This window comes from Triturus cristatus, chromosome 9, assembly GCF_964204655.1.
Source record: "Triturus cristatus chromosome 9, aTriCri1.1, whole genome shotgun sequence".
Taxonomy (NCBI): Eukaryota; Metazoa; Chordata; class Amphibia; order Caudata; family Salamandridae; genus Triturus; species Triturus cristatus.
This window is the reverse complement of record NC_140592.1, coordinates 1,058,669,240-1,058,691,809: the sequence shown is the minus strand read 5'-3', so window position 1 is coordinate 1,058,691,809 and position 22,570 is coordinate 1,058,669,240. Positions and strand designations below refer to the sequence as shown.

General features: G+C 51.2%; 1 protein-coding gene across 2 annotated transcripts in view; it reads left to right on the top strand.

Moving 5' to 3' along the window:
• The window catches only part of TOGARAM1 (TOG array regulator of axonemal microtubules 1), an 846,610-nt gene that overhangs the window by 348,736 nt on the left and 475,304 nt on the right, over positions 1-22,570 (top strand). For both annotated transcript variants that reach the window (XR_014968891.1, XM_085626936.1), the window contains exon 10: positions 8,485-8,663. Coding sequence is in view for 1 of the 2 variants with exons in the window: in XM_085626936.1 (XP_085483062.1) it covers positions 8,485-8,663 (179 nt within the window). In the remaining variant the exon portion in view is untranslated. The remainder of the gene's footprint in view (positions 1-8,484; positions 8,664-22,570) is intronic.

Sequence of the window (22,570 nt, the reverse complement as noted above, 5' to 3'; positions counted from 1 at the left end):
TAAATCTTTTGTCGGAACATAGGTAAACCACATGCTGGTAAAGCTAAAAAAAAAGACATAGAAACAGCCGCCAAGGCAATGACTGTCCTTCAGACATTTGGTCCTAAGGGGTGAGTTCAAAGGTCACAGTTCAGCGGAGTCGGTAAGACCACTTCCCAGACTTTCACTGTCCTCAAAGGCAGCAACAACCATACCACCACTAGCCATCACGGGGGTATTCGAGCGGGACCTGCAGAGGCAACAACTCCAGGGGAAGGCGCAGAAGAGGCTCAGCTAAAGGTGCCGCCTCCTCCAAGCAGTGACTCCCTTCCTCTTTCCCCACCACCTTCTCAATCACACAATTCCGTGTTGGGAAGAGATCATCTACGCTCAATGGGTTCCCTCCATCATAGAGTGCTACTGCTGTCTGGAGCTCATGTCACCTCCACCAAACATTTCACCCGGCTGACACTCCTTCTCCCCAGAACACCAGCTCCGCCTTCAATAAGAGTTTCAGCTGATCATTCTCAAGAGGGCGATACAACCAGTGCCACTGCTGCACCATGACAGGGGGTGTACTTTCTAATCCCCCAAAAAGGTGGGTCATTGAAGCCCATACTCTCTACCATAGACCCCTGAGCAAGCACATCCTCTCACAAAACTTCCACATGGTCACTCTGAAGGATGTCATCTGTCTACTGCAGCTAGGTGACATCATGACTGGACTCGATCTGAAGGACACCTACTTCCACATACCCATTCATCACACTCATCGCCGCTAGCTACACTTTGTGAACAGTGGTCAACATTATCAGTTCAAAGTATTGCTTTACTGCTCAGCAAGGCACAGATCCTAACAAACCCCACCATTATCTGGATACATTCGTATGAGCTTATAGCAGGGAAAGCATAAAAAGAACAGTATAGAGGGATGCTGTATGAGACTGTAAGATTGGCCCTTCTCAGCTGGACATTGTTCTTAAAGTGTGCTGTTTTGCCAGAATATGTCTCAACTTGTCTTGAAGTCAGTGAGCTCCCAACATCCCTGTGTAGGGACAGGGTGCTTTACAATCTGTGAAAAAATTGAACTATTTAATTAAATCCCCTTGAAAGGCTATGACTTTGTAACCAACTTAAGTGGGAATTGTGCTTTTTTTTTTTTTTTTTTTAAACATATTTTTATCAATCGATTGCACAGGTGTTACAGGACCCTGAATATCAGGGTCGACGACAGATTCACATTGCAGCATATCTCTATAGCAATCTATTTGTACATTGGTCATGCAAATATCTTGAATAAGAACAACCCCCCCTAACTCCCCCCCACCCCATCCCCAGCGTCGCACCACATCCATGGATTCCCAACCACAGCCCCAAAATCCCACAGCCGCATCCCATTGTGGTAAGCTAAGTCCCCCGGACCTCCCGTCTTGCCCAGCGCCCCCCCTTCTCGACCAGGCTTCCTACACATCTCCATAATTAATCCTCTTCTTCCACTGGTGGCTCCAGCCACAGCCCCCGGTAATCCGCCCACTGTTTCCATATTTTATAGTGTTTGTGTGGACATCCTCGGGCTACATATATGGGTTGTTCCAGCCCCATACATAAATCTAGGCCGTTTTTCCATGCTGTGATCAATGGAGCCCTAGGCGCCTTCCATGCCCTGGCGATATCCCGCTTTGCCAGCGTAAGGCCCAGCCGTAGCAAGTGCCGCTTATATATGTTGCCCCCAATGCCCTCCATAACATGTAGCAATGCAAATCGTGGCGTGCGCGGGATCGCCCACCCCAGCACCTCGGCCAGACAGGCAATTACCCCCCTCCAGAATCGGTCCAGCGCTGGGCAGTTCCACATAGTGTGTATAAATGTCCCCTCCTCCTGACCACACCGAAGACAGTCCGGAGCAGTAATCAAGCCCGCTCGGTACAGTCTGACCCGGGTAAAGTACACCCTGTGTAGGTATTTAAATTGTATGAGGCGCAGTCTCATCGCTATAGCCGCCTCCCTTGGGGCTACCAGGGCCTCCCTCCAGTCATCCTCATCTAAGGCACCCACGTCAGTTTCCCAATCTCCCCGCAACTTCTGAAGCTTCGTGGAGCAATGAATCACCAGGGCCTGATAGATCCTGGAGATTTTCTTGGTTTCCGCGCGTCCAACGGGCTAAACTCTGGGAGTGACGTCAGACCCTCTAGGCTGGGGGACAATGCATGCTGCAGTTGCAAATATCTATAAAACTGTGATTGGGGCATAGAAAATTCCCTCTGTAAATCCTGAAATGATTTAAGTGTCGTACCACTCATGACATTTCCCAATGTCGAGATGCCTATATCGTCCCATCCACGGAAGCCTCTCAGCGCCATCAATTCTGGGAAGCGCCCATTACTCCAGAGGGGGGTCTCTTCAGTTAAGACATTCCACCAGCCCATCCGACGCAATGCCTGCCGCCAGATCAGGAAAACAACACGTGTGGCCGACGGTAGGCTATTGCGGACTGACGCCATGTACAGGATAGCGTGTATTGTATTGGTTCCCATAAGCATCCTCTCCAGCGCATACGCCGGGTCTCCTCTATCCCCATACCACCACTCATTAAGAACAAGGAGGTGCGAGGCCTGATAGTAGGATAGGACATCGGAAGACGCAAGTCCTCCGCAATACGAGGATAGAAAACACGTTCTAAGAGCCACTCGCACTTTGCCCCCCTCCAACAGAAACTGCCCCAACGCTAAGTTCACCTGTCGGAACCATCGAGGCGGGATTGGGTATGGATAGTTTTGCAGTTGATATAGCAACTTAGGTAGTGCCACCATCTTAAAGATTGCCGACCTGCCATACAGCGTCAAAGGCATTCGAGACCAGGTCTTGAGATCCGTGCGGATCCTTTCCCATACTGGCGCTACATTGCGGACCCAAGAGAGCACCAGAGTCTCTGAAAGGAACACCCCCAAGTATTTCAATCCTCCCACCGCCAGCAGAATATCCCGTGCCCACGCACCGGGCCCCGGACAGTCCCCCAGTATCCACAGCGTGGATTTGGAGGGATTCATATATAATCCCGATGTCTCTCCAAAGATCTGCATGATTCGTAAGAGTCGCGGCCCCGATGTGTCTAACTCCGTAAGGAAGAACAGGACATCATCAGCATATAATGCGATTCTGTCCGACACCTCTGGAGACCACTCGAAACCCCGGATCTGCGCATCGATACGCACCCACGCCGCCAATGGTTCCATGGCCAACGCAAACAGGTACGGGGACAGGGGGCATCCCTGTTGCGTGCCCCGTTGTATGGGAAAGACAGGAGATGTCACCCCCGCCACCCGCATCGCTGCCGTCAAGTCTGTATAGAGGAGCTGGAGATAAGACAGAAATCTCGGACCCAGATTGAGTCGGCGCAATAAGGCAAACAGATATACCCAGCTCAAGGAATCAAAGGCCCTATCCATGTCCGCCAAAAGTAATGCCGCCCCCTCCCCAGTCTGCCGAACCACCGCCACGTGCGCCCGCCTTATATTGTGTCTCGTGGATAAATCCCGCCTGATCTGGATGTATAAGAGTCGATATATGGTGCAAAAGACGATTAGGTAGTGCTTTGGCCAGGATCTACGCCTCTACGTTGAGGAGGGAGATAGGCCGATACGAGGCCCGTTGATCTGGGGGCCAGCCAGGTTTAAGAAATAACACCACCTCTGCGTGTCTCCAGTCTGGGGGAAGCATGCCCCTCTCCCTGGCCTCCTCCACTACAGCTCGGTAGTAAGGGGCCAGTTGTGTGTTATAGCGTTTGAAGAATTCACTCGGAAACCCATTGGGCGCTTTCCCTGAATTAGGTTCCCCCAAGGCTGTGCTGAGCTCTTGCTCCGTCAGTGGAAGGTCCAAACGGTCCCGCGTCTCATCCGATATCTGTACAGGGGGTAGGTCAGCTAGGAATTGCTCTATGGTGGCCGCCGGCAGGCACTACTGGGGAGCATAGAGCTCCGCATAGTAGGCAGCAAAGCTCCTGTATCATCTAGTAAGCCCGGAAGGGTCTGAGCGTGAAAGGCGCCCTGGCATAGCCTATGAAGCATCGTCCCGGACTTGTCCCCCCACTGATGAATCCTACTACGCGTCACCAGCCAAATCTGTCGGGCCTCATCCATAAGAATGGCTGCACATGACTGTTGGGCTTGGAGCAGGTGCCTCACCCACCGTCTTCCTCCCTCCTCCCTAGCCTGTCGCTCGAGTGCCTCAACGGAGGCCTCTGCGCGCATCAGTTCGTCCCTGCGCTTGCTGCGAGCCGCCGAGCACCAGGAAATGTCCACCCCACGTAAAGTTGGCTTCAAGGCCTCCCACAGGGATCCCACCCTTGACACCGATCCCTCATTAGAATCAAAGTAGTGGGCAATAGCTTCCCTCATGTGAGTACTATAGGCTGCGTTCTGTAGGTGCCATAGTGACAAAAGCCATCTAAATGGCTGCCGCCCTCTGCCTATGGCCAGCTCAAGGGACACTGGAGAATGATCTGATAGGCCGCGGGGAAGAATCTCAGCGAGTACCACTCCACCTGCTCGCGCCCGGTGAAGAAATATGTAATCCAGTCTCGAGAAGGTGGCATGGACCGCTGAAAGATACGTATATTCCCGCCTATCTCCGTGTGTCCACCGCCAAACATCAACCCAGTCAAGACTAGTCACGAGGGAACTGAGTTTCGTGGGGCCACCTCTCCGTTCACCGCCTTCCCCCCCGCTCCGGTCTCTGGCCAGATCCATAACATCATTCCAGTCCCCTCCCACGATAGAGAGCACATCTGGCATATCCGCCCAGAGGGCCAATACCCTCTCCACAAAGGACCACTGCAAGGGGGGGGCGGCGTACACACTACCCAAGATCACGGGGCTTCCCCAATCGTACCCCTGAGGAATATATAGCAGCCATGTGGGTCAATCCACTGCTGCGCGTGCACATATGGGACCCTACGATGAACCAGTATCGCTACCCCTCTGGACCCCCTCGCAAACCCTGCATGAAATATCTGGTGATAGCCATATCTTTGCAAACATGGGGTCTTCGTACCCAAGAGGTGCGTCTCCCGCAGCATAAGAATATCCGCCCGTGCCCTCTTAGCCTGATGTAGTATTGCCCCTCGCTTAATTTGATCAAGTGCCCCCCTCACATTCCAGCTTAGAATTCTGAGGGTACCTGGGACTCTTGTGACCCCAATCTGTTCGCTAGCCATTGGGAATGGACCTCGTCTCCCCTCCCCCCCCCATAGAAAACTGCAGCTAGATGTAGGACCAATGTCAGAAACCCACCAGGAAAGTGCGACGCGGAACCAATAACTATTCCCCCCAAACAAACCCCCCACCCCATACCTCAAGAACACTGAAGCATCTGTCGCGGCGGGGCAAGTACCCACCTCCCAACCGGGGAAGTGGCACCGCCCCATCCAATGGATCCCAAACTCACAGCCCATGTTCTTCAGGCCAGATCCCGACCCGGACTAGCCCGGCGGAACACCAGCCCACCCCTTTGTTCCCCCGACCATTACATCTCAAGGACTATGATGAACACATTAGGGGCCCAAGAAAGCCCCCCCCCCCCAACCAGCCCCAAGCAACAGAGTTACAGACGTCAATGTCCATGCCCCGGGCCATCTCCTGCCACGGCCCCACCCGACCCCGAGCGCCTCCTGGAGCGCGACCGTCTGTCCCCCAACCGCTGCCGTCTCTTTGAATCCTTCCGGGCCGCCTCTCCGGAGGAGGAGTCCGACTCCCTGCCATGAGGCGTATGCACTCGTATCCGCACAGTCTCGTCAGCCCACCTGAAGACCTCCTCCGGAGTATCGAAGAAGTGAGTATGGGACTGATACACTACCCGCAGGCGAGCCGGAAACGGCAGAGCATATGGTAGCTTAAGGTCTCTCAGGCGGGCCTTCGCGGCCATGAAGGACTGACGCTGCTGCTGCACCAGACGGGAATAATCAGGGAATATCGAGATGCGTGCATTTTCATATTGCAGTGGCTCTTTAGCCTGGGCCTGTTTCAGAATGGCATCCCGGTCCATATAGTTCAGGAATCTCGCTATCACAGGTCTCGATCGCGCCCCCGGCGGCGGCTTCTGCACTAAGCAACGTGACAGCGCGTCTGGCGGGAGCCAACCCTCCAGCCAGTGTGTAAGGAAGCGTTCCATATTACCCGCCTCGCATCCCTCCGGAAAGCCCACAAATCTCAGGTTGTTCCGCCGGGCCCGTCCTTCTGCGTCTTCCACCCGAAGCGCCAATCCCCGCTGAATCTTTTCCATGGATGCCATTTTTTGCTTCAGCGTGGTAACATCCTCCTCAACCCCTGAGATCCGGGTCTCCGCCTCTGTGATGCGAGACACTGCATTGCGCAGATCTTGGCGCAGCAATGTAACATCTGACCCAACCGCCCCGATCTTGGCATCTAACATATCTCTGGATTGAGTTATGGCCGCCATCAGGGCTGCGTTATCTGGGATAGTCTCCGACGGACCCCGGTCGCGCCATCCACCGCCCCGGGACCGGCAAATTTATCAATTGGGCCATGGCGCGCGGAGCCACCACCTTTATCCCTCGGCATGTCTTTCTCCGGGGATCCCCAACCAGATCAGTCACAGCAGGGCCGAACGCCGGAACAGCCACCCCAGGCTCAAGAAGTTCCCTCCAGGGGGCCAAGCTCCACGGACCCACGCGGAGGTAGGTTCACAGACTCAGTACAGTCCTGTCAGATGTTAGGCGGCCTCCCCGAGCGCCCCAGACAACGATCGACCAGGGGCCTCCAGACTGGTCGCCCTCAACGAAGCCGTCCCCCAGGCCCAGGGCCACAATGCGCCACCGCAACTCGGCCGATCTCACCAGCAATGGCGCACCGCTATGGCAGTCCGCAGGGTCCCAGGCGCTGCCCCGTACGTGTCGGGCGCCCCGATATCATCACACTCCGCTCCTCCGTCTAGGGGCAGCCCTCCGATCCATCGCAAGCGTCACTCCTCCCTGCTTACCTCCGCGGCCCGGTCTGGCCGCCGCAAAAACGATCGCTGCTCCGCCTAGGCCGTCACTCTCCTCCAGAGGTAGGCCCTCACCTCTAGTCTGCCGCGTGTATCCGTCCACGCGTGGATAGCCTCCTGCACGCGGGTGGGGATCAGAACCCAGTCAGGCAGCGTCTCCGTGGCCCACCACGTCCAGGGGGCCCTTGCCACTGTTACTCCAGGCCGTCTCTCCACTACTCCAACTCTCAGCCAAGGGGACCTGCGTTGATGGCCGTGATGACTCTTAGCGCTTCTTCTCCGCTAGTCCGCTGCGCCGTAGTGCGCGGTGCCGGGGCCAGTCCCCTCCATCGGGCCCTCCGCTACCGCCACCACTCTCTTGTCGCCGGGCCGATCCCAATCATCTGAGCAACCGACCTCCAGTGGTGCGATCGGCCCGACACCTCCTCCGCTGCGGATCTCAGGCCACCAGCGTCACTCGCCGCCAATCAGGGCCGGGCACAACGAGATCCGGGGCCGTCCGGAGGCAGCACTGGAGTCCCCTGCTGCAGCAGCGTCTCTAGGCCCGGGCCGCGCGCGGCGCGACTCCACCGCCGGTAGCGCACCCGGGCACCCAGAGCTCCGTCGGTCAGCTGTGCGGGGGGGGAGATGCTCCTACACCCCCTTCCGACCCAATGTGTGGCCGGGGGGACCAGGATATGTGAGGATATTGCCGCGGGCTGGACGGAGCTCAACTAACTCGCGTCCGCCATTGCAGCTCGCTTAGCCAAGCCCCCCCCGGGAATTGTGCTTTTAAATGTATCTTCTTTTCTAAAATATCCCAGTCCGAGACAGAGACAATGGCATGGTAACACCTTTGCTAAAGGATGGCATGAGAATATTACCCAAGTTACTCTTATTTATGTTACATCTCTGCTTGCTGATCATGGGTTACGCTACAACTGTATATTGACACTTAAATGTCACAAATATGTTTTGCGTCTTGACTTCACTAATTTAGAAGGCCTGCACACCTGAATTGATGATTTATTGCAGGTAAGTCTGACTCATGGAAAATGCATGTCACGATGTTTACCAAAGCCTAGCAATATGTGATGATACAATAAAATAGAAGAACCTGAACTAAAGGTACTTGTTAACATAATTACTTTGGGCTCCCCATGATATCTCTGTCAAATACAGCTGCTTGTTGTCTGCAAGATAAATAATTTGCTCTTGATATTGATCTTCACTAGAATGTGGCTTGGGAGGATTGGTCAACAGTTCTATTTGGGTGTGCTCTCCATTACTACCCCCTTCTTCTGACACTCAAAAAACTCAGTTGTGGTGAAGGTTACAGTTGGATGTCAGTACATGGAGTTGTGAACTACGATCCAAGGACTCTGATAAGTTGTACTTAAAGTTTCAATAAATTTGCTTTTTCTGTTGCTCACTCAATACTGTAAGAAATGCAGTTTTTTTTTAGATCACTGTATATTATTTTAAATCTTTGCATGTATTGTTCATTCTGTGACCAATCTATTGCAGGGGTTTTTGGAAGTCCACCCTCTCCTTTGTTGCCCTACAACCAAGTTGTGACTTCCTCTATGGAAACTGGCGATCTGTTGTCAGTCAAGCAAACTATTGAGCCGCTTTCAGGAATCTATGGAAGAGCAGTTCAACAGAGTGGCCCAGCTCATCACAGTGGACTTGAGAGTGAAAAAGATGTAAGCATGTTTTATTGAATGAAAGATAATAAGCATCCCTTGTAATTACATTCATGGTGAACATTTTCGTAAACATGAAGTCAAATACATTGTCGTTCTATTTTTTGTTTTTTTGCTGTGCTTATGCTTTTAAGGACTAAGCGAATAGTGCTCCTTCTGTCACTGGCAAGTTAACTTGGGAGGTCACTGGTTAAGAAAATGTATTAATGGCCTCCCTTAGCTAATGTGCTGTTGAGCAAGTTAAAAATAAGGCATTTTATAAGTAACAAAGGTCTATCCCTTCGTAGGGCTGATGTGGCTTCTCAAACATTATTCTGCCATGTATAGTGTTGGACACTTTATTCTAGTTAGCATGTGTCTGTGGACAGTGTTACACTTTGGGGATGGATCGCAAAACATTCAGCAGAATTCAAATCTCCTTTGGTCAAATCTCCTTTGGTCATTTCTGCTGCTTTTAGTTACTGCATTCTAGTTTAGATGTTAAATGGGGCTGCAATATATCTCAAAGGGCTATGATGCATCTGTCAATTGTACTAGTTTATTCACAGCCTGCAGTTCAGGGAAGTTGGGCAACTGTATCTGAAGCATCGTTACTCTGCCCCTGTCAAACTCAATAAACCTGCCACTCAGAAGTGAACTGGGAATCCTCAACCATTCAAATGGCTATAATTGTTTGCATAAGACACTCAACAGCCTCTTTTGGTCCACGGGGTGTTCAGTATACTGGATCCTCCATGCTTCATTGGCAAATGGTGGTAGAGGGGCTGTGGGGTTTTACCAGACATAGTTTGAATGCCCAACATAAGCTCTGAACTGGATGTGAACTGCGAACTGGCCCCAATTAACTTAAGTGCATTTAGTAATAGGAAAAAAGAATGTCACCATGTGGTTGGCAAGAAAGGGTGTTAAAGAAACTTAGCACCTGTATTCTTGAGCCAACCTGTCTCGGTAATGATTTCATTATTACAGGTACTGCCATGTAACCAAAACCACATACTGGAGAGCAGGGGCATCCATGGAGTTTTGATTGAGTGACACAGATAGTCTGAACTACAACAACAAGAGAACCAAAAGTTGTAGAGTGATGTTTAAAGTGACCACACAATAAGGGTCGTTCAAGATTCCTAAAGTGAAAGGGGAGAGAACATTGATGTTCTCAGACTTCAAATTTGGAGATCTGGGTAGGCAATAAAGTCAGAAAGTGTTGTAATGCTCTCTCGAGGTCACATTCTCTCTACACCACTTATCACTACTGGGGACTGTGTGGCAAGTCTACAAGTGGCAGGTCAAGAGTCAGTGCTGGTTCACTAGTAGGTGCAATCCTTCATTTTCTCAGTAATGGTTTTGACCTTCATTTGATGCAGATGATAATTTTGGTCTTGGTGTTGTTCCACAGCAGCTGGGTTGCATACGCTCATGGCTCCTCTGCAGTTTCTCTCCTCAAGTTTTTAATGCAAGTTTTAGTTCCATTGGCTTGTCCTGAGGGTCAGAGTTACCTAATCTACTCCAGGTGTAGTCCAGCTGCTCATGCTTGAGTCAGTACATAGTAGCATCTTCATCTTGTCTTGGATCTTACGCTTAGTTCTAGTCTTGAGGGGAACAGGAGCCCTAGGTTCTTTCCTTGATGTCAAGTCTCTTTTTGCATGATTGTGCCCAGTTCCTTGTCAATATCAAAGCGGTTTCAAGGTACTAAGATTAACAGTCCAGTACTTTGGAGAAATGGGGTACATTAGTGTCACGGTGCCAGTAGCTCGTGAACAAGGGTAGCCACTAACCTCGGTAGATCATCAGCAGGAACGAGGATCGGCGGATAGTTCCCCAAATTCCCCAGGGCGCAGCACCACACAGGGCAATGAAAACACCGCTATGGTAACTGCCCTCTAGGGAAGAAAAGAAAAGGGGACAAAGAATAAACACCATGGCGTCTCTCTTGCCTTCCAGGTCTCCAGATAGTCAGGCCAGGTCAGCCGGGGAAACTGCACAGGGAAAGAGACAGAAGGTCCAATGTTAACAGGGAACGATGACCCTCCCCAGTTCCTCCCGCTTCTGTAGCTGTTTTTTGGGGTTCCGTACCTGCAAGACACAACTGGTAAACAGGGAACTGGGAAGGAGGTAGGTGAGGCGACGATTCGTGGAAACGCTAACCAATATGCATTCTGGGGTTAGTAGGAGTAGGATCACTGTTGTGTGCTCTTGTGAAAAGGTTACGATAATCACGACTCAAAATCAGCAAGTGGTAATTCACAACAGAAGTATAACACGTAGCAGTGGCCCGTGAATACTCCTAAAAACAAAACAAACAAACAAGCACAAAAGCAAAATCATCAATGGGTATGGTGGGAATGCAGACGATGAGCCCCTTGATTTGGCAGGATACCATAGCCCACCGTATAAGCTTAAATACCTGACTGTTACTGTTGTCCTTCGGGGTAGCTCTGGATTGCGTTTGTCTTTCGGTTACATCACCGTAGTAAACGCGAAGTTCTGCTGATGGCGGGAACGCGCTTTCTAACGCTTCTCAGGAAGAGGGGTTCGAATGTTCGACAGAGACTCGGTCGTCCCGCGGGGACAACACCTTCCGCCGACCGAGTCTCGCGGGAGGCTGTTAATGCTCTTCAAAGTCTGGCTCGGGGGAGATTGCCTCTTTGGTGGAGGCGGAGCGGCAAAGGACAGGACGCCTTAGCGGACTGCTAATGGAACACGGGCTCTTGCTCTCTGGTCCGGAACTCGGGAAATTGACAAGCCCCCTCCCGTGGGAGCGGCGAGGCTTTGTAGTTCCGGAGGTCGGGGAGCGCCTTCCTGCTTCCTGTTGGTTTCTGCGTGGGGCGTCTGGGTAATGTAGTTCTATGTCTCGGCCGTGGGCCGATGATCGCGACAGAACCTCCCCTTACGAACCGCCGTCTCGGCGGTTGCCCAGGTTTACCGGGGTGTCTAGTGTGGAAACGCTTCAACAGCTGGGGGCAATGTAGGTTGCTGGCTGGTTCCCAGGTTCTATCTTCAACCCCATAGCCTTCCCAATCGATTAGATACTGCACCCTGCCTCGCTGGAGACGAGAATCTAGTATGTCTCTGACTTCATATTCTTCCTGTCCGTCTATCTCCAATGAAGTAGGTTTGACTGGCAACCTCATGTTCACAGGGCATGGTCGAAGCAAGGAAACATGAAATACTGGGTGAATACGCCATGCCGGGGGTGAAGTGAGCTGTACTGCCACAGTGTTGATGATTTCCTCAATCCCATAGGGCCCAATGTATTTAGGTGCTAATTTTCCCACCCCTTTTAAGTTCTTAGTGGACAACCACACTTTGTCACCGACCTGATATGCGGGTTCCGGCGCCCTTTTTGTGTCTGCTGCCTTTTTCTGTGTGGTTTGGGCGTGGGCTAAATGCTGTTTGGCATCTATGAGTACCGCTCTCAAGTGAGCGTGATGTTCCTGTATCGAGGGGTGTTTAGACTCCACAGGCCAGTCGAAAGGTAGTATATTTGGGTGAAACCCATGTAAACAAAAGAAGGGGGAGCACCCTAACGTGGAGTGTTCTGCGTTGTTGTACGCAAATTCGGCTGTCCACATCAAGGAATACCAGTCAGCATTGTTTTGGAGGGTGAAACATCTTAAGTACTGCTCTAACGTTTGGTTGAGCCGCTCGGTTTTCCCATCTGTTTGGGGATGGTAACTTGTGGATAACCGGGCGTCAAGGTTCATGGCTGTACACAGCGCCCTCCAAAACCAGGAAGTGAACTGGGATCCTCGGTCGGTGATGAGAATTCGGGGTATCCCATGGGCTCTCTCGATGTGTTGTAAAAATATCAAAGCCAACTCTGCTGAAGAGGGCAGTCTCTTGAGGGGAATAAAGCGTCCCATTTTTGTTAGATGGTCGACAACAACGAGAATGGTAGTGTATCCTTCACTGGGGGACATTTCAACTATAAAGTCAATGGAGACCGTGTGCCAGGGAACTGGAGGTATCGGTATGGGCCTTAGCAACCCCACAGGTTTAGAATTGCTGGTTTTTCCCTGAGCACACACTGTACAGCGTTTTAAGTACTCCCTCGTATCCTTGCGCAGCGTAGGCCACCAGAATGACCTTTCGATGTTAGCTATGGTTTTATATTCCCCTAAATGTCCTCCCAACTTGGAGTCGTGAGCCCAGGTTAACACTTGTTGCTGTAGTGCTGCATGAGGTATGTACAGAGCATGTTGGTGGTATAACAAGTCCCCTGTGGTGCTTCTGTGTTCAGGTACTTCCTGTAGCCATGTTTGGCTATCTACGTTGGTTAGTGCGACTTTAACATCTTCGATGAAATCCTGGGAGATCACGAAGGCGAGGGCGTTATCCTGAAATGCTGCTGCCGTGTTCATGGAAGGAGGCTCTTGGGTTTCGTCCGGGGAAGGACATGTTTCGTCGTCTTGTCGGGACAAAGCATCTGCCTTTCCATTCTGGGGTCCGGGTTTGTATTTAATTTGGAAATCATAGTCCGAAAAGAATAACGACCATCGCAGCTGGCGTGGAGTTAGGGCTCGTGCTGTTTTCAAAAAGAGGAGGTTTCGGTGGTCTGTGTAGATTTCCACCGTATGCCGCGCACCCAGCAAGTAATGCCTCCACTCCTCACAGGCTCGTTTGATGGCTAGTAATTCTTTATCGGACACAGAATAATTGTCCTCGCTAGGGGCCAGTTTTTTGGAAAAGTATGCGACAGGATGGAGCTGTCCTGTCTCAGGGTGTCTTTGGGATAATATGCCCCCTAGTGCGTACTGTGACGCGTCTGTTTCCACCACAAATGGCAGGGAAGTATCGGGATGCCTGAGAATGGGAGCATGAGTGAAACGACTTTTCAATGTCTCGAAGGCCTGGTTGGCTTCGGCGTTCCACTGGAACAAGGCGTTTTTTCTCAGGAGGCTGGAGATGGGGTGTATCACCTTAGAGAAGTCCTTGATAAAACGCCTGTAGTAGTTTGCGAACCTAAGGAAGCTTTGCACTGCCTTCACGGTACGGGGTGGCTTCCATCCTGTTATGGCCTCTACCTTTCCGGTGTCCATTTGACAGCCTCGAGAGTTGATAACATACCCCAGGAAGGTAACCTCCTCTACATGGAACAAACATTTTTCTAGTTTGGCATACAAGGAATGAGCGCCGAGTCTGTCTAGCACCTTTTTGACGTGGAGTATGTGTTCGGGAAGGTTGTCCGAGTACATCAAGATGTCGTCCATGTATACTATACAGTGAGTGTCCAACAGGCCGCGTAATACTTCGTCCATGAAGTATTGGAATGCTGCGGGGGCGTTGCACAATCCAAAAGGCATCACCTGGTACTCGTAAAGGCCGTATTTGGTTCGAAAGGCGGTTTTCCACTCATCTCCAGCCTTTACTCGCACCAGGTGATAGGCCCCCGCAGATCCAGCTTGGTAAAGATACGTGCTCCTCGTAGTTGGTCCAGTAAGACAGGAACCAGAGGTAACTGGTATCGATTTTTTTATCGTTACTTTAAGTGCCCGGTAATCAATACATGATCGGAGCTAGTCACAGTCCTTCTTCGAAATGAAAAAGAGAGGAGAAGACGCAGGAGACGTTGAGTGTCGTATGAATCCTGAAGCTAGGTTTTCTTCCCGGTACTTCTTTAGGTACTGTGTCTCCGGTTCAGTAAGGGCATACACTCTACTGCAGGGGATGTCCGCTCTGGGAACAAGTTCTATTCGACAATCGTAGGGTCGATGGGGTGGCAACTGAGTGGCTTTTGTTTGTCGAAGACCTCTCCGTATTCCTGGTAGTCTTCGGGTAAGAAGGTAGAACAGCAGTATCCAACGGTACTAAAACCCGTCGCTAGCAACTCCGCTTGCGTGTTGGTCCGTTGTTCTGGCATGATCTGTTGCTGGGTATAATGTTCTTGGCAAAATGTGGACGTCAGGGAGACGGTACGTTCTGTCCATCGGATGACCGGGTCATGTAACATAAGCCAGGGCATACCCAGGATGAGGCGGAAATGGGGAGCGTCGATAAGGTCAAATTGTATGGTTTCGTAATGATCCTTCCCAATTCGTAAGGTAAGTGGCAGGGAATGATGTGTGACTGGTCCGGATGTCAAGGCCTTCCCATCAACCGCTTTCACGGCTTCTGGGGCTTTTTTGCATTCGCAGGGCACTCCGATATGTTTTGCGTACTGCTGGTCCATGTAGTTTCCTGTGGCTCCGGAATAAAAGCAGGGCTGAGATACTGAGAGGAGAGGAGTTTGAGACCCACAACTCGACACTCACAGAGATATGGGCTACTGCCGGTTGGATAGTGTTTGCCAGCAGCGCTGGGACCGTAGATGAACCCAAACCCAAGGCGTTGGTCCCGTCTGTCCTTGGGTTCCTTAGTTTTCCGGCTCCTGTTGGGTAGCGGCCTGTGTTCTTGGGAGGTTGCCTCTGTCCGGACCTCTCTCCCGGGCTCGGCATTCTCTAATAAAATGCCCTCCTTTCCCGCAATACAAACACAGTTTCTTTTGTCTCCTTTTTTCCCTCTCGTCAGCTGTCAAGGGCCCTCTGATTCCTCGTATCTGCATGGGTTCGGGTCTGTCGGAGGACTTGAGTGAGTCTCCCTGAGCGAGTCGTGGTCTGACAGTGATGGGGCGCATCTCTCCTCGGCTTCTATCCCCTTTTCGCTCTTGCACTCTGTGGTCCAATTGCACTGTAAGTTCGATTAATTCCTCACAGGACTGGGGAAGTTGCACCACTTGGGAAAGGACGTCCTTGAGTTCGCTCCGGAGCCCTTGGTAGAACAGTGTGGTTCTTTTCTCTAGTGGCCAGTCGGTTTCTACCAACAGGCGATTGAAAGCCGTAATATATGTCAACAGGTCCTGTGATCCTTGACGGAGTGTGAGGAGTTCTTTGTCCAAGGTCAACATATGCGTTTTCCTGTCGAAGAGTTTCCTCATCTCTAGACAGAAGGCCTTAAAATCATGCAGGACGGGATCATTCCGCTCCATTAATGGGATTGTCCAGTTTGCAGCATTTCCTCCCATATAGGACATAATAAATGAAGTCTTCGCCGCGTCTTCTTGAAAGATGGCTGGTTTGCATAGGAAATGGAGACGACTTTGATTAAGGAAGGTCTCGAATTTTTTCGGATCCCCATAGAATCGTTCTGGTGGGGCCAAGGGTATACCCGGGTTATGTATCACTTGTACTGTGGGAGTAGCCCCTAAGGTAGGAGGACTGATTGTGTGTGTGGAAAAGAACCCTGGGGCCTGGGCACCCACCCCCGTAGAGGTGGTAGGTGGGGGCAGTGTCCAGTCCTTGATGTAAGGACTTTTCCCTGCTACCGGGGTTTTTCCACTCCTGGGGATACCTGCTACCTCTCAGCTCTTAGCTCTTGGGATTCCTGTCTAGAGGTGTGAACCTTCTGCTGTAAAGCCGCCAGGCTCTTCACCAGTGAGGCTAACACGGCGTTAGTGTCCATCGCTCAGGCTGATGGTAAACGTGGGCTTGTCAATCTGTCACGGTGCCAGTAGCTCGTGAACAAGGATAGCCACTAACCTCGGTAGATCATCAGCAGGAACGAGGATCGGCGGATAGTTCCCCAAATTCCCCAGGATGCAGCACCACACAGGGCAATGAAAACACCGCTATGGGAACTGCCCTCTAGGGAAGAAAAGAAAAGGGGACAAAGAATAAACACCACGGCGTCTCTCTTGCCTTCCAGGTCTTCAGATAGTCAGGCCAGGCCAGCCGGGGAAACTGCACAGGGAAAGAGACAGAAGGTCCAATGTTAACAGGGAACGATGACCCTCCCCAGTTCCTCCTGCTTCTGTAGCTGTTTTTTGGGGTTCCGTACCGGTCAGACACGACTGGTAAACAGGGAACTGGGAAGGAGGTAGGTGAGGCGACGATTCGTGGAAACGCTACCCAATATGCATTCTGGGGTTAGTAGGAGTAGGATCACTGTTGTGTGCTCTTGTGAATAGGTTACGATAATCACGACTCAAAATCAGCAAGTGGTAATTCACAACAGAAGTATAACACGTAGCAGTGGCCCGTGAATACTCCTAAAAATAAAACAAACTAACAAGCCCAAAAGCAAAATCATCAATGGGTATGCTGGGAATGCAGATGATGAGCCCCTTGATTTGTCAGAATACCATAGCCCACCGTATAAGCTTAAATACCTGACTGTTACTGTTTTCCTTCGGGGTAGCTCTGGATTGCGTTTGTCTTTCGGTTACATCACCGTAGTAAACGCGAAGTTCTGCTGATGGCGGGAACGCGCTTTCTAACGCTTCCCAGGAAGAGGGGTTCGAATGTTCGACAGAGACTCGGCTGTCCCGCGGGGACAACACCTTCCGCCGACCGAGTCTCGCGGGAGGCTGTTAATGCCCTTCAAAGTCTGGCTCGGGGGAGATTGCCGCTTTGGTGGAGGCGGAGCGGCAAAGGACAGGATGCCTTAGCGGACTGCTAATGGAACACGGGCTCTTGCTCTCTGGTCCGGAACTCGGGAAATTGACAAGCCCCCTCCCGTGGGAGCGGCAAGGCTTTGTAGTTCCGGAGGTCGGGGAGCGCCTTCCTGTGTCCTGTTGGTTTCTGAGTGGGGCGTCTGGGTAATGTAGTTCTATGTCTCGGCCGTGGGCCGATGATCGCGACAATTAGTTAGTGGGAAGCAGTTACACCCTCACAAGGTATGCCATCTTTGAGTGCATTTTCACCAACCACCCAGGTGAAGTAGTGTATTTCAAGACATTTTCCTAGGCTTCTTCACTGGAGGGAGGATGCATAACACATTTCTACTTGGATGATTAATCCGTTGAGTTCTTTCCCCGGTAAAAGGTCTTGCTTTGCTCAGTCATCTGTTCTAATTTTAGCTGGGTGCAGTTGCAGGACAGATCTCTAGGCTGGATATACAGTGCTGAACTCAAACAGGGTCACTGTGGTGTGTGCCCATGAGCTCTAACTAATGGAGATGTCTAGCCACAGATTCTTTACCTTAGAATATCCCCAGGCGTCAGACTGGATCCGGAAGATTTTCAAGCAGTACCCCTGCGTTCCAGTAGGTCGCTTTGTTCAGCTCCACGTTGTTGGCATCATCCGTTACAGAAATGCCGTGCACAGTACCTTTACAGGTGCCACCATGGCACGCTGAAGTATGTTTTCTTTTTTGCGCCAGATAGAGCTGATCTTGTCTGAGCTACCCCTCGGTTATTTCTCGACTTGTCTTTTTTTACCTTTTGTCGACTCTTTTCAAGATTTTTCATCTCCTGGTGTGAGGATGTCACCAAATAAACCAGCTGGTTTGAAACCATGTGGGTCCTGTGCTAGGCAGATATTGGTGACAGACCCTCACTTGGAATATTTGTGGTTCCTGGAACCGTTACACGACCCTAAGGCATGTGAGGACTGCTGCGCTATAGACCCCAAGACACTGAGGTAGCAATCCCTCAAAACTCCTCAAAGCCCATTGTCTGCTCAAGTTCCTGTTCACATGGGATGTCTCAGGACTGTTTGCGGAGCCTCTTTAGACATTCATAGTTGCGTTCTGAGTCATCGGAGAAGTCAAGTAAGTCCCACAAACACAAGTTGAAGATGTCCAAATGCTCTTCGACTTCACTATGCCCATCTAAGTAATCTGATGAGACGAGGGAGCGTCGCACTCCAGGTGTCACAAGTTGACGGGGCCTGATCTTGGATCTACTCTGCACTACTCCGATTTTGCCACAGCAACCCCAGCCCAATTAAAAGATTTGTTTTAGACCATGCCTCTCATCTTTGGGCGGCTCGGGCCCCACAAGCACAGGATGGACCCTACTCGAACCACACCGGTGGTTCGCCCTCTGTGCCATTCTTCCCCTGGGGATCCCTCGCAGGATATGGAGCAGAGCCATCAGGGAGATTCAGACTTCTCTGGACCCGCTCCAGTACTGATGCCCCTAGGCCTCGCCGTCCCCATTGTCATTCCTGACTCTGACATGGACGCCACACTGGATGGCGGCTGAGGACATTCTTACTGGAGCGGAGCCAGTGCCTTATTTGATGGATAGGCCTGGTCAGGGAGACGTTTGGATTGGGTCTATGCAACCTTATGCAGATGAACCAGTTAAGGAACAAGGCAACTGGTTTGAAGAACTGGGTGAGGCTAGTAGGTTGGACACCTCACCTGACACTGGCTTAGTTTGCCGCTGCCGCCAAGCCTCTTAAGTCAGCCCTCAGACCATCATGGGTATCAAGTGGGGGGCAGGATACGCCATCACGTCACCACTGGCGGTCAGTAACATAAGACCGTTGGATACTCTTGGTAGTCTAATGGGGCTACACCCTCCCCTTTGTGACAACCCCGCCACCCACTTATGATCTACCGATGGAGGACCATCTCCCCATGTTCTGTCAAAGTGCTGGTTCTCTTGGTCAAGGGATCCATAGAGAGGGTGGGCCGTGGTTGTTTTTCCCACTACTATCTCGTGCCAGAGATGGACAGAGGACTTCGTCCTATCCTGAATTTGCCCCTTCTCAACATCTTCTTGAAAAAGAAGTTCAAAATGCTCAAATGCTCTTGCAGGCTACAGAAGCTCTCTGTGGTCCATGGTGGGTCGAGAGCACTTTCAGTTTGTTATTCCACTTTTCGGCCTTACCAGCGCCCCTCGGGGGTTTTCCAAGGTGATGCCGGTGATCACAGCTCATCTACGGAGGTCGGGGATTTCAGTCTTTCCCTACCTTGACGACTGGCTATTGAAGGCGGGCCCACGCAGGCAGTAGTCGCCCAACTTCAGACTACGGCAAACTTCCTGCACTCACTGGGGTTCACTATCAGCAAGCCGAAGTTGCTCCCTTTCATCGAAGCTTTGCTGAATGCAGTGCAGTTTCGGGCCTATCCTCCTGACTGGCGAGTCCAGGATATTGAGGCTATAATTCTGATGTTTCAGCCTCTGTCCTGGATTTCGATGAAACTGACAGGATTTTGCGCCTCATCGGCTTCTGCATCCTGTTGTTGACATATGCCCAGTGGGCGCACATCAGTGTAATCTTTCCGACATGGTCTGACCTCTCACTCGGAAACACGTTTTTTTCCTCGAGTGGAGCTGTGGCCTCCTGTGCGCCTTTCCTCCAATACCACTCCTGCCCAGAGTTCTCAAGAAGATCAGGAGCGACCAGGCCCAAGTCATTCTTGTGGATCCTGATTGAGCAGCGAGAGTCTGGTATCCCGAGCTGTTGAGCAGGACCATTGGTCCTCCACAGTCAGGTTGCCTTTTCGGGAGGATTTTCTGTTGCAGCAACAGGGCAGGGTTCTGCATCCAAACCAGCTTACCCTCCATCTGCATAGATTGAGATTGAGCAGTGACACTTGTCAGCTTTTGACCTTCCACCTGAAGTCTGTGATGTGATTCTGGCAGCCAGGCGTCCCTCCACCAAGTCTGTATATGCGTGCCTTTTAGATAAGTTTGTGTCATGGTTTGCTTCTCATATCGTTTAACCCCTTTCTGCACCTTTATCTAAGTTTATTTGGTTTGCCCTATATTTGGCCCAGCAGAGCTCTTCTATTGACACTGTCAAAGGGTATCTTTCTGCAATCTCTGCATGCCTGCGGTTGCCGGACCAACCTTCTCATTTCCAATTCCCTGTTGTAGACAGGTTCCTTAAAGGTCTGCAGTACGTTCCCCCTCCCCCCCACATCATGTATCATGCCTCAGTGGGACCTCAACCGTGTTCCCACTTTCCTGATGAGTGCGCCATTCATACCTTTGCTCAATTGCCCTATTAGACTGCTGACCATTATAGCTGCCTTTTTAGTGGCCATTACATCGGCCAGGAGGGTCAGTAAATTGCAGGCCCTCTCTGTGCACCCTCCCTAAGCCTCCTTTTACTCTGACAAACAGGTCCTCCAGACACGTGCCTTCTTCATTTCAAAGGTTTTAACTCTTCCTATAGGCCACTGCGTTACTCTGCCTACCTTCTTTGCTCCACCTCATCCCTCCAAAGGGCATTGACCTTCTACCTTGATTGCACACAACATTTCCGGGTGGAGGATCAACTCTTTCTGGGCTATGTTGGAGCCAAAAAAGAGAAGGCTGTGCAGAAGCGGTGTGCAGAAGCGGTACCATCTCGCAATAGATTGTCCTGTGCTTTAAGATCTGTTATGCATTGGTCAAGAAACAGCCCCCCTGAGGGCTTGCAGGCTCGCACCATCAGAGCTAAGGCTGCAACCACTGCCTTAGCACGCGGCGTTCCTCACTTAGACATCTGTCAGGTGGCGACGTGTGCATCACTGCACATGTTAAATAAAAATTACTACCTGGACAGTCAGGTCTGTCGTGACGGGCATTTCGCCCTTTTCGGTCCCGCTGGACTTACTGGTTTAATAAGGTTATCAGACCCACCTATGGGGAAGTATTGCTTGGGTATCTATTCTAAGGTAAGGAATCTGCGGCTAGAAGTCTCTATCAGATTAAAAGGTTGCTTATCTTTGGTAACGCCTTACCTGGTAGAGACTCGTATCTAGCAACTAATTCCTTACTGACCGTCCCGTCCTCCCTTCTTTGTGAGGTTAAGGTTCCTGAATAGGGTGTCACTTAGGGGCTCATTACGATGGCGGGCGGACATCAGTCTTGCCACCACCCCCCACCCCCCCCCCCATCGTTGCGGTGCTGGGACACCCCACCAGACGTGTGGTGGTCCCACCACACATATTAGGCGCATCCTGGTCTTTTAACATTGCGGACGGTGCTGCTGGCTGCAGAACCGTAAGCAATGTTAAAAGTGCATGCACTGCATTTCCCTGCACCACGTGGCAGGCACCATGCAGTGCTTGCCACTTGGTGCATGGAAATGCTGGGGGGTACAATGGGTACCCTCCCAGTGCACCCCCCCCCAGAAAGAGGGGGCCTGCAACAGGCCCCCGAATCCAGCCTCCGTCTGTCTTTTTGCGGCAGGATGACCGCCGCAAAAAGACAGGCGGAAAGGGATTCCATAATCCCTACGGCAGTGCCTGCAAAGCACCGCTGCAATGCTGCCCTGTGTCCTGGTTCCGCAAGGTGGGCAGAAAAGGACCGCCATGCGGAACCGTGGCGGACGAACTTTCTGTCCGCCGCGGACACATTGGGATTCCCACAGCCATCCTAATTTAGCAGTGGGAATTTCATGTGTGATGGCAGAAGGTCCGCCGGCCCAGCGGTGGCGGTCCTTCTGCCATCATAATGAGCCCCTTAATCTTTTCCACACCATTGGTCAGTTCTCATCGTGGCTTCTTGCTCCTGGCATGCAAAGTTGTGAAAGTAACTCACGTCAGCACGCCAAGGTGGTGCTTATATAGGTACTGTACACGTAATTTTCAGCGTGGATAACTACGCAGAGCCGAACTATGATACTTTCTTGCTTGCAGGGGTACTGCTCGGAAATCTTCCAGATCCTGTTTGACGTATGGGGATAGTCTAAGATAAGGAATTTGCGGCTAGATAGTCTCTACCAGATAAGGTGCTGCAGAAGTTAAGTAACTTGCTCTTTAAGAACAGGCATGCTGTAATGGCCTTAACCTTAGTGCAAGGAACCCCATTACCTTTTAGGTGCTGTTTTGGTGAAAATGGAGGACGACTCCATTCACACACTTTTGAAGCTTCATTCATACCATGCACAATGGGGAGGCCACAGCCGTGGAGGTGAAGAATCCCAGTTATGAAGAGCAGAACAGATTTTAAGGGGTAGCAGTCCTAGAGTTAAAAGACTAATGCCCATGTATACTAAGTTATCTGTCAAAAATATCAGACTTCTTAGCCTGTTTGGGGTGTACGTAGGTAGCAAACATCCACTAAGGGTGCAGGTATATTTTCAGTTCCTCACATTCTACCAATGGAGTAAACAATGCCCTTAAAGAAGTCAAGACCACCACATGGTCCTCCAGAAATGTTTAAAACAGGCAGCGTAGCACAGCAATTTTCTTTAGCTTATATTTTT